Raw genomic sequence first — 12,036 nt, forward strand, 5'->3', positions numbered from 1 at the left:
CATTTAAAAAGCAGCATGGTTAATTTCTTCGTGAGATAAAGGTATATTCAAAAGATTATTATCATTCAAGAAACATTTGGAGGGAAATCAGCTAGGACTTCATCTTGGAAGGACTGAGGATTAGAAGAGTAGAGGTTTTTGAAGTACTCAACAAAGGAGGTGCCAATACTGTCAGTAAGAATATCTCCAGAATTATTTTTAATTCGATTGATGATATTTCTTTTTCTTTTATAAAGAGTGACTATGTGGAAATAAGGAGTATTTATTTCTCCTTCCAAGAACCAAACCTCTCTGGACTTGTCCTTGTAAAAGAGCTTTTCCAAAGAATATAAGAAATTTATTCTAGTTTTAAGTCCAGAGACATGCATAGTATCAGAAGGGTGTGAGTTTATTTAAGGTCCTCTTTAATCTTTAGTAATAGATATATTGGTTTGAATATTACCAAAAGGTTTTCCAAGTTATTGAAAACTTGATGAGTATGATTCATATGACTTGTTGAATAACTGATGAGAAACGTCAACAAACTGCTAATTAAACTATAGATGATATGAATTTTGAAGTAGTTCTTAATTGGGAGAATACCGATTCAAAGAGGAAGATGAGTGCTTACGTCATGGTGACGGTCCAACGGAGCAGAGCTTCTCGCTTTGTAAACTGCATGTGTTTTAATCTAAGCCTATTAAAGAGTATGGAGTTTTTGGTTTTTGGCGAATCAATCCTAGCCTAGCTGTAAAATCTTTTTATGAAGTCGGCCGGTGTCTTAGTTCTACTGTTTTAGGAAAAAACAAATGTTAAGAGTCGAGGCAAGAGAGGGTTGTCCATAGATGCCCGTGCTTGGACGACAGATATAAGGTTCTCTGCTGTAGTCCTTGGTAGTTGAGATATTGGCACACATGGCATGAGATTAACCGATAGATTCATGTAACAAAAAGTAAGCACTTAAAAAATCAGACTTGGATTCTGAATACTTCATCTGTAAATATTGGTCGGCATAATCAGTTGAGATAAAACTTGAAAAATACAAAGACGAGGAGAAACTAAAAACTTAATGAGGTAGAACTATTTAATGCAGTCATTTCTAAAATGTGCAAGTGTCAATGATCTCAAACGCGATACGTGTAGGATCACATGAAGAATCAATGTGTTCAAGGTGGTTCTTGTTTCCACAATCATTTTAATGGTATGTAACATACAAGATAAACAAGTCTCAGCATCACTGGAAAATCATGATGAAGCTATCACCTCTTGTCCTGAAATTATTCGCCCGACTTCATTTGCGAGGTCCTTGACATGCTTGTCGTTTTTGCACCCTACATTAACCAAACAAGACTTGATAGTTAATAGAAAATATAATAAACACAAGGAAAGAACTAAAGAAGAAAAAAATATTTGCTTGTTTGAGATATATATTGGAGTTGGGCTGCAAGAAATCTACCTAGCTGAAGAAGGGCTTCTTCAAGATGAAACAAGTAATCTCTGTTGGGTCCTGAAGGTCCTTTTGCCTTCACTATTTGGCTGCACACGTGGAAAACAAAAATTAACTGCAGTGTAAAGGATGCGGTTCCTAAAATAAAATTAGACACGAAAGAAGCATTAGCTACTAGCGTACTATATAGTACTTGAAAGTAGAAAAAAAGTTCAGGAAAAATACATACTTAGCCATCTCTTCAAGAGATGCAGGACCTAGGTAATTCTCATTGAGTTTCTTGTCAGGTGATGCAATGTATCTACATGGGAAACAATCCTGGGTTAGAAAAAGAAAAGAAGCTAACAAACGTGACTGCAAACAATGTATATCATTCCTGTTCAGTTCTGCTTACAACTTACACCATTACTCCAGTGATGGTAGGAGTTGTAGATGTTGGATCCTGAAGATATATTACATTGGGAAGTCAGGAACAATAGGAATCTGTCGTAAACGTGCAAATTTAAGTAAATCAACATACACTAAAAGTTTAGCACGGCCAACAATTATACTTACAGTAAAGAAGTCAAGATAAGCCTTCACATCATACTGCTTCTCCCTCACTTCCAAATGCTGCATCTCACACCGACATAGAAGGAGGAATACTGCCAAGTATATGAAACCATCCAATTGGCTAAACACTGTTCAAATCCTAAATTTTAGGGTCAATATAACGACAAGAAACAACAAGAAGTACTGAATTCCTAGAGAAGTATGGACTATCGAGTTCGGTTATGCCAATTGTTCTCAAAATCAAGAGTTGTCGTCGAGATATAAGGATTAAGGAATTTGGTTACATTTCCAGCAACTGAAGACAAATGCAACTTATCACGGACCAAACAAATTCATAATTTCACTCACTGGAAGCATATCAACATGAAAGGGTACGGATGTCAATCCTCAATTAATACTAACTCCAAGTACATTACACATTTGTGAGACGAAATCTGAAGAAAGCTTCACACTTACACATAACTTTTTGGCAAAGATGATTATCTGCGGATTTTTATGGCTGTGCTAAATATAAACTGAAAAAAGAATGTTTACAATAACTTAAAAATTTACTTATTCTTATTCTAGGATAAGGTGGAATTTATTTATTTTTGTGAATGATTCGACAAGGCTGCCTCTTTTTTTTTAATCTATGGACTATGGTGAAGGTGTTTGGATGGTATTGAACCCAAAAGAATCCCATGCCAACTAACCGCTGTTTAAGACTTCAAGCCAAGATTCCTAGGTTTATGTATTAGATTTTCCAATAAGATACAATAGGTTCTATCTACCCCAATCTTCCTTCTCGTGCTAAGCATATTACAGTAACAAAGAGCAAATCAACCAAAAATACCCTAGACCAACTTTCTTTGGAGACTACAACCAGGATTACATCCTATAAAGGGATGGCAATATGACATCTGTGAGATTTCAATGGATATTGGCAAAAGGAATTGCTGGGAACTGGAAAAGCATAACTGCGCAATATATTCACAAGATTGACTAAACATGGATCAGATTTTACAGCACCAAGGATGATTAGCAATGAATTTTACCTCCAATGCAGCCTTTTCATCCTCCTCTCCTGAAACTTTATAGGCCACACCCCACTGCAATCTTGTAAAACAAGCGAAGCAGAACAAAAGATGACTACATTATTAACTGAATTCATGATATTGCAGCTAAGAAATCTTCGATGCATATAGAACTTCATTTCGCTTAATTCCGTAACGAAATCGATAATAATTAAGTTTTCGGAAGAATTCAATGGAAACATCATTGAAGAAAAAGAAAAGCAAACTTACACAAACATCTCCGTGAAGAGGCTCAATAGTCACAGTTCTCCCTGGATACTCTGGAATACCCCTGTGATCAGTACTCCCTAATTATACCCAAAATACACACAGCTTTATAATCAAATTCATACTTAATTCTATCCATTTTCAATTCAATTGAGCTCATTTTCTGTAAAGGGATTACCTTGGTAGAAGACACGGCGATAATCTTTGATGAAACCAACTACACGATCATCGTGATGAAATCCAGCTTTCCAGATTAAAGACCCATATCCGAATAGCCATAACACCATCTCTTCGCTCTCTTTAAAATTGGGGCTCTTCACTCAGAAACTCCGTAGATATTGGAAGGAGAAAAAAAGAGACAGAACAGAACCCAATCATGGATGAACTTCTGTTTCGCTGTTCCTAACTTGTGGTAGCAGAACACCTGATATTCGACAACCTTCGTTTACTAAATGAAAACCTAAGGATGGGGACGACTGACGACCTAGAATCCTAGATAAACTAGTACATGCGTCGACCCACGGTAAAGCAGCACTAGTTTGTATTTTGGTGTGCATATGTTTCGACTTTTAGAGTTGCTTCTTGCAACACTAGTTACAGTTTAGCTCTGCTGTAGGGGGTGCAACTGTTCGGTTTAGATAACCACGATATTCAGCCTGGCATTGAATTTGCACTCCGGTTCCAGTTTAACAGTTAGGTTCAAATGGCAAGAGGGAAAAGAACAGAAAAAGCAAACAGGAGTGATTAGATTATATTAAGATGAAAAATAATTAGTAAAGGTGCATCTTACAACACTTATGTCATCCACATTACAGTAACCTTACACTTGAACCCCAATCCCCAAAGAGCTTAAGTCATTTTTAACATATAGCAGTTCACCCTGGAGTGTCTCTCGCCTTCACAACACTCCAGCTTTCTCTTTCCATGTATGCCAAAAAAAAAAAAAAAGAACTGACACTACTAAATTGTTATTATAAAAAAAAAAATCAAAAAACGAGACACTACTTAATTGTTATAGTCGACACATGTTCTACTTGTCTCGAATTTGAAGTGGCCAAACTTCCAATGCAATCAGGACACTACCAACTATACTGGGAGATCATATTGCACACCTTCAACATTGAAGGGAGAAAAACAACAGTAATCGGATCATATCCACACCTTCAGCATAATATCCACGTTGAGAGAACTGCCAGAGGAAGCATGGCTACCAAGCCGTAATTCACCACAGTATCAATGTTTTCTATCCGCTCAACCTTGTTATTCCAGATGCTTGATATAAAGTGGAAAATATGCTTTTCCTCCTGCAGATGCCAAAAAGATCAAACTTGACCACTCCAAAGGAGAACATATTGGGGAAAAAAGGAGCAATTTAAATCAATCATACCGCTTCTACATTCGTCTCAGTTCTGTGGGTCTCGGCAATTGTACTTGTCAGAGTTCTTCTTTCAGTTTCATCTGCTTGGTCCAATGGCATTTCGATTTTCGCGCTGCTAGTTCTCTTGCTAGAGAAGCCTTTATAAGATGAATCTGTGTGGATTGTTTCCATGACTGAGCCAAAGAAGTTTGTTACAGGTACCTAGAGAAGAAGAAACAAACTTATAAGTCATAAAGACACAATTAAACCGGAAAAGTTCACTGTTAGTGTGTAACATAAATTGATAGGGTCAAGAGAAGAAATTAGAAGGGCCAGCAAGCTAACAAGCATCACAATATGGTCCGTAAAAGCATACCTCGTCGGGAGGGCGTTGATAAAGATCTGTTCGGTAATATGCAGTTGACAGCAACAAACTTGGAACAAATGAGTTGAAAAAACTGCATAAAAACAAAGATCATAGATTTTTCAAACCAAGACTCAAGATCAAGGTAACGTTTGTTACTTGGCAGGCAAAAAAAATCACAAATTTAAACCAGACTACAGAAGTGCTGCTAAGTAGAGTAGTTCTACACCTGCAGTACATATTATTGATACCATAGAGTAACAATACACATTGTAGGGAAAGAGAAGCCAACACATCAATAACGGAACATCAATAGAAGAAAAAATATAATGAACATTATATGCATTCAAAGATGATTAACCAATAAGTGCCTTAAAACAAGATTGATGAAATCAACAAGTTGATGCTGGAAAAGTTCCGTCGCATGCTAGTTATACAGAAACCGGAGGGTTTCAACCATTTATTCCAGCAATGCTTTGTTTCAAACAACAAAAGTTTGAGGGAAACGATTGATAGGTGCTTGGTCGCAGAATTCATTAAGACCGGAAAGTATGGTTATGATAGTTCTAACTTCTAGGGTTACACATACTGAACTGAGCACTCCGACGACAGTTAGTTTCTATTTCGTTTGCGATGCCAGAATAAATGCTCAACTGTAAAAAGAGGAATCTACCTGCTCATGGAAGCATTACTGTATGTATTTAACCTTTCAAAGAAGGCGAGGGTATAGTAAGTGAACCGATCCACCACAGAAACACCAATCTGCAATAAATAAAATTGACGAGGAAAGATATCTCATGATATTGTTTTGTGAAATAGAAATGAGAAACTGAAGTTAAATAGGGTGACAGAGTCAAAACAACAATCTGAAAAGAAATGCAGTTATGAGCTCTTACATCAGAATCAAGGTGATGTGAATATGAATTTTCTCCTTTCATGCTGCTCCCGATGGCCAAAACACCAGGTGAGTGAAGCTGCAGATTTTAAAACATTCAGATTTCAAGGTGTCTCTGTCTCAACAGTTCAGGCTTTTACCAGAAATTATGGTAAGACCAAATCCAACGAGTATCACATGCACACTGAAACATATTACACCAGAGAATAGAAAGCATGCATGTAGTAGTTCTTAGACATTACTCTACCTGCAGTAACATAAATCATAAAAATGGCATCATTTTATTAAGTTGACATGTGCAACAGCTAACATGAATATGAATAAAACATGACGCTAAACTTCTGGTAATCTTGTTCAGACTCGATGAACACCGTCCACAATCACCAATTAAGACTTTGCTGCTATTAAATGCTAAAGCATACTCTACACAAATTAGACAAGTTATCCTGGTTATAGTAAAATAGTTTCTACCATTAACAAGAAGTTCAGAGGTCGATCTTTTTACTGGAAAACCACAATGGCCAAATAAAAAATACCTGACTAAAGAGAGTAGCAGCTTGGCATGTATCCACCATTATCAGCAGCTCCTTAAACCTAGACATAGAAAAGTTATAAAGTAATCACGAACTATTTCTTAAAGCGCGTATTGTATTGCAGGTAATAAAATATAATTTTAATGACTTGCAGTATAACTTTTAATATGTAAGAGAGAAGAAAGAGCATATCCTCGCAAGTTTCACCTAAGCTTTTCTTTCATCTGCTTCACTGCATCAGCTAAATCATGACTCTGAAGCTCCTCCGAGTCCTGAAATTTTAAGAATTCATCTCCCCCATGCCCAGTCATGTATAAGAGTATGTGACTGCCCTCGTCGCTTAAAAGACGTTTTGATCTCGGAACAGCAGTCCCATGCCGCCCAGTCAAAACACGTAAGAAGTTTTCTACTGTCACCTCATAGCCTCGATAGTCGACCTGTATAATTTGAGGACTGAAGAGTGAGTAACATGAATCCATCTTCTGGAATAACCCTTAAATCAGGAATAGAACTTTCTTCTCTATGCAGGCACCAGACCAGGCCCAGCTCATTAAAATATGATGATGGGTTTAGAATAATAGTAATGCTACTTTGTTATACATTCCTGATAGGAAAACTAAAAAAAAATTCTTCGAAGGAAAGACCACATAGCAGAAATTTGTTACCTCAACATTATCACCATACAAGTTAAGTCGGTGGTTTTCATTATTGAACACTTGGGCAGGATAATTATTTCTTGTATTGCAAGCCATATCATCTGCTAACATGAGTATAATCCTCTCATCAGGTATTCCTAGCCGCTTTACTGTCCTGGGTAAAAAAAACAGAAATAAACAAGAACTAGCTCTTTAACGCCTAAAGGTAAAAAAAAAAGTAGAAGAGGGCAAGAACGGGAAAGTGCAAAAAGAAAAGAATTGTAAGAGAATCAAATGATATAAATTGGATGGTTCTCCTTACCTACCTGTATAAGGATAACGTATTGGCCATGTGCCGATAGTTAAACCTGCTCAAGAACAATCACTTCGTCAATTATTTACCATAATTTACATAAACTAATGAATCTATTGAATCAACAAAAGAAAGCATACAGTGTGAAGTTGTGAAAATCAATAACCAAACCCCATCGTACTATTTAATACTACCCCGTCTTTAAAAAAGAGATACTTTCAATTTTTCAATTTGGCCTATTTTTAGGCTAAAATGAAAAAAGTGAAAGTATCTCTTTTTTTAAAACGGAGGGAGTATCAATGGTAGCAAATCACAAACTACAACACTGGGAACAAAACAATTCTCCTTCACTAAAACATAAAAGTCCAAGTTGCAGATTTATAACACCGAAATGTTCTCTCGAAAGAGGAGAAGTTAAAGCTTGACCAGGACACTAAATACTTGTTACAGAGGGAAAATGGTTGCAGTTCAAAACCAAGAAACATAAAAGCACAACAATACCGGGCAAAATTAAATCTAATACAGCTTATAGTAAACTCACTAACTAATCTTTGATTTCGTGGTTCTTCACATATACTGGCAACCAAAGATAATTGCGATGCTAGCTAGATGATACTGTATATAAATTACTGCCAACACATTTAGCAAAGACTGCTTAGGATGCAAATGACATGGTGAATCTTTGAATTTAATGAAACGGTTGAAACTAGAAAATCTCTAAAACTACAAGCTTCCTGACTTGCAACTACCAAACTCACCTACAGCAATCTAATTTTACCAAGCGACAATTTTCAAGTTTTATATACAAGTTAACCTAGGGTTCGATTTGTAAATCAAATTGAAGAAGATATGAAATAAATTGTACTTACCAGAAACGAGATGTACAGACTAATACTGCCCAGTTATTAGTGTGCATAGTAGACGAAGACGAAAAAGACGCAGAGCTAATTGCATTTGATTTGCCAGTGGTTGCAGCTACAACAAGTGCAACTAACAAAATCAACAATGACATTTTACGACCGAATAAGCATATGAATTCGGATTGCCGAAGTTCCAAATTTGCTTTGTTGGAAGCCATTTTGTCTTGTTTTTGCTTTGTTTTTGGTTTTTATTTATAGGGCAAGATTTTTCATTCCTATCGGACAAATAAAGGAGGAGGAAATTTTGCAGGAAAAAAACCCTAGAATGTTATTTACTCCAATTTCTAATTTTGTATGATTTGGATTCATGCGATCAAAGGATCAGAGAGAGAGATTACTAATAAAATTGGAGATCATTCAGGAAGAAGTGTGCTGTGAGAAAGATCGTGAGAGAGTCGGAGACTCTGTGTGTGAGAGGGAGACTCTTGTGCGCACCTTACACGGAAAGAACAATTTGAGGGCCTATCAAAACTCCCCCTCATTTCTCTGATATTTACCCCCGAGTGTTCTTGTTTTTTTTCCTTTTCCTTTTTCATGGCGGACCCACTGTGGGGCCCATTTGTTCAACCTCAGCTTTTCTGTTTTTCTTTGTTTTTGTTCTTATAAGAAAATTTATAACGGAAAATGCTATATGACCCGCTGGGTAACAGCTGATTACCAGCGGAGTCTTGCGTGGCAAAGGATGCGTAGGAAAGAGTCACTTTCTATTTATCCACCTCACCATCTTCCTCCGTCGTATTTTTCTCTTTCAACAATCATTTTTTTCCCCTTCAACATTCAACATTAACCTGTTAGTAATGTTACGCCATCATCATCAATCGTGAATATCATGCCACTCCCACAAACATCTAAGGTCCAATGAATAAAACTTATGTTTATTTTCCGTCGTGATGATTCTTTACCTAGAAAATACTCTGCCAGAATTCACACTTCAATAAACATTACTCAATATTTAAGGAATACTGTCCAAACCCTTAAATTTATTCGAAAGTTTCTCTCATTTCAATAAACAAAAACCTAATTAGACACGATCTAAAATTTGATCTAATGATTTGAGAATTGATTGCTTGATTGAAATAGCTCGGAAGTAAGCTGATGGTGATCATAAAAAGATTATATTCAATGTATAATTTCTAATCACTGGAAAAAGAAGTCAATCATCGATTGATGGAACTGGAAATTTTGTTATTCTAGATCTGTGTTCTTAAATCGATTGATAAAATGACAAAGTGATACTTGAAAATTGAGTAAGACTCAAAAGCTTGGTGTACAGAAATTAAAACCACCATGGAGATTTGAGGAGTAAGAGATAAATTTTTTTTAGGAATATAGAAGATACAATCCCTCCTTTGTAGTTTCATCTCTCTGACGTGTCAACAACAAAAGATCCATCTCACTGCCAAATTATTGCCACATCAGTTAGTGCGGTCAAGCAGCTGTCAATGAGTTGTTCAAGTAGCAAGATTGATTCATAACTGAGATCCTCTTGCATACATTATGGTATTACAAAAGGATTTCTTCCGACCATTCTTGTTCATTAAGAATGCTAATGTTATATTTGCCTAGAGATTCTGCAGCATGGTTTGTTTCTCTATGAATAAAAATGCAAATCCAACTTTTAAAATTAGAAAGATATTTAGGCTATCAATTATAATGTTTCTGGAAGTCCATATTATAGACTCAAATCTATCATTCACTGTTGAAATCACATTTAAATAATCTCCTTCCAAATGAAGATTTTGAATTTCTTTTCTTTTAGCTCATAGAACACCTTCCAATTGCGCTTTGGATTTCTGGAGAAAAGATTGATATCTTAATTTCCGCCTTCTGCTTGTTATGGATATCACACCTTTAAGTGAGAGAATCAAACTCCATTTTTTACACCTGCAGATGAACAAGAAATTGGTCCTGCTCCAACATTTTTATTAGCTAATTTAAAAGTTGTATCAAAGTTCAATCTAATACAGGGATTTTCAAGTTTGAGCCATAGTTCAATTATTGTTCAGTTCACAGTAGAGATATTGTTTTGGACTATAGTAGCATGAGATTTATTTAATTCAGTATAGTCTAAATTTATCACATTATCTGATGGTTAGTATTTTCCAAGACTTTGAGTTTTCGATTATTGACTTGATTGACCAACGGTGTAAATTGAATCTTGATTGCACCTAGTTTGTTTATTATGTGATCCTTCTCTTCTGATATAAAGTGACTCGAACTAGATCAAGGTTTAATGTTTCAAATTTATTGATTAAAGATCTAAAGATAGGCCTTGTGATCATCTATTGTTGATAGACATCGTTTTGTACCTGATCGATCACAAGGAAATCAAGTTGTTTGTGCATGTATATTAAAGACTGAAGATTTTAAGACTTTTAATTGGTAGTTTGATCTTTGTGATTATACTTCGTGCACACCCTGATTGATTGGGATCCAACAAGTTTGTTTATCTTTGATATACTTTCATAACTTGTTATATAGATCGGTGGTCTATCATTTGGTGGTTCTCTTCAGGATCTGAATCTGATAGGTTGTAAACTAAGGTTTGACTATTTTGTTTACCTTAATTTTGGTTGATCTAAACCATTAAAAAGGAGTTTATATTGATTTAACGGAAGAAACCTTGTAACTAAACTATATCTCTGATTAACTTGGTTGATCTGGAAGATTGATAGAGTGGTTATCAAAATGGATTAGTCTTATACTATTTCAAATACGATCTAAAGAAGTTGAGTGATAGAAGTCTTAACAACGAGTGAATCAACTTAAGATAGTGGACTCTATCTTAGAATTCACGTGCAAAGACCAGATTGGTAGTACACAAAGGGATACTGAAGGAACTGAGTAACTTGGATTTAGTTTACTTGGTATCAAATATACGAAGTTGGTAGTAATCTTTGTACAATGGCTTAGAGTATTCAAAACTGGACTAGGTCCTGGGATTTTTCTTCATTTGCGGTTTCCACGATAACAAAATCTTATTGTGTGATTTTACTTTACTTTATGCGTTATAATTATCGTTTTAGTTATTGTTAGAGCAATGCTCGGTCGAACCTACAAGTTTTGATAACTCAAGCTTGTTGTCAATGTTAGATGATCAAAACTACATATCTTGATTTCTAGTCTATTAAGTCAAGTTTCAAACTAGGTTAGAATTTGTTAGTTGAGTATCAGACAACACCGTCGAAAGCTGAAGATTGACGAAGATATTTGGATAACTTCTTTTATCAGGTCAGTGAAGACTGAACCATTCTATTTTATTCACTATCTTACCATTCTATCTTTTGAGACTATGTCAGATGACTTTTAGTAGATTTACGAAGAAGAAATTTCGAGTCAAGCTTGCCTTGTTAAAAATAACGAAATATGATTCAAGCATAGATGTTCAAAGGTCCTTAAAAATATTAGTTCGAAACAATTTATTTTTCGAGAAATAATTTGTAGATCCATTGGAAATTGCCCATAAAGTTGATTTTATCATTTGGGAATGTTTCAAATATCATAAGAGTGAAATTCAGAACTTCTGATATTTCTGCCCAGTGTATGATGGCTAACAAGTTCGCAAATTATAGATACATGAGTTTCAAAAATACAGGAAAGGTTAGCGAACCAATCCGCAAACCGTAAGTTCAGTTAGGGACAGTTCACGAACCCAGTTTACGAACCGTGGTGATCTGAATTTTTATTGTTGGTAGAAGAGGCTAGCAGCTGGCGAACCCGGTTCACGAAACGTAACTATATGAGTTATCGATCCGCGTAGG

At 35.7% G+C, this 12,036-nt stretch overlaps 2 protein-coding genes across 2 annotated transcripts; both read right to left on the bottom strand.

Moving 5' to 3' along the window:
• Positions 1-1,038: 1,038 nt before the first annotated feature.
• Positions 1,039-3,674, bottom strand: LOC113346330 (gamma-glutamylcyclotransferase 2-3-like). Its single transcript, XM_026589870.1, has 8 exons — positions 3,437-3,674; positions 3,262-3,338; positions 3,013-3,066; positions 1,982-2,038; positions 1,828-1,868; positions 1,656-1,727; positions 1,436-1,515; positions 1,039-1,310 (listed from the first exon to the last, which is right to left on the bottom strand). Exons 1-8 carry the CDS (start codon positions 3,543-3,545, stop codon positions 1,225-1,227), a joined length of 576 nt encoding a protein of 191 aa, XP_026445655.1. The 5' UTR covers positions 3,546-3,674; the 3' UTR covers positions 1,039-1,224.
• Positions 3,675-3,988: 314 nt separating this feature from the next.
• LOC113346485 (putative GPI-anchor transamidase) lies at positions 3,989-8,726 on the bottom strand. Its single transcript, XM_026590039.1, has 10 exons — positions 8,225-8,726; positions 7,369-7,410; positions 7,073-7,217; positions 6,615-6,844; positions 6,411-6,468; positions 5,876-5,953; positions 5,653-5,741; positions 4,992-5,073; positions 4,646-4,837; positions 3,989-4,562 (listed from the first exon to the last, which is right to left on the bottom strand). Exons 1-10 carry the CDS (start codon positions 8,431-8,433, stop codon positions 4,422-4,424), a joined length of 1,266 nt encoding a protein of 421 aa, XP_026445824.1. The 5' UTR covers positions 8,434-8,726; the 3' UTR covers positions 3,989-4,421.
• Between the last annotated feature and the right edge of the window lie 3,310 nt (positions 8,727-12,036).

This window comes from Papaver somniferum, unplaced genomic scaffold (assembly GCF_003573695.1).
Source record: "Papaver somniferum cultivar HN1 unplaced genomic scaffold, ASM357369v1 unplaced-scaffold_99, whole genome shotgun sequence".
In the NCBI taxonomy this organism is placed as follows: Eukaryota; Viridiplantae; Streptophyta; class Magnoliopsida; order Ranunculales; family Papaveraceae; genus Papaver; species Papaver somniferum.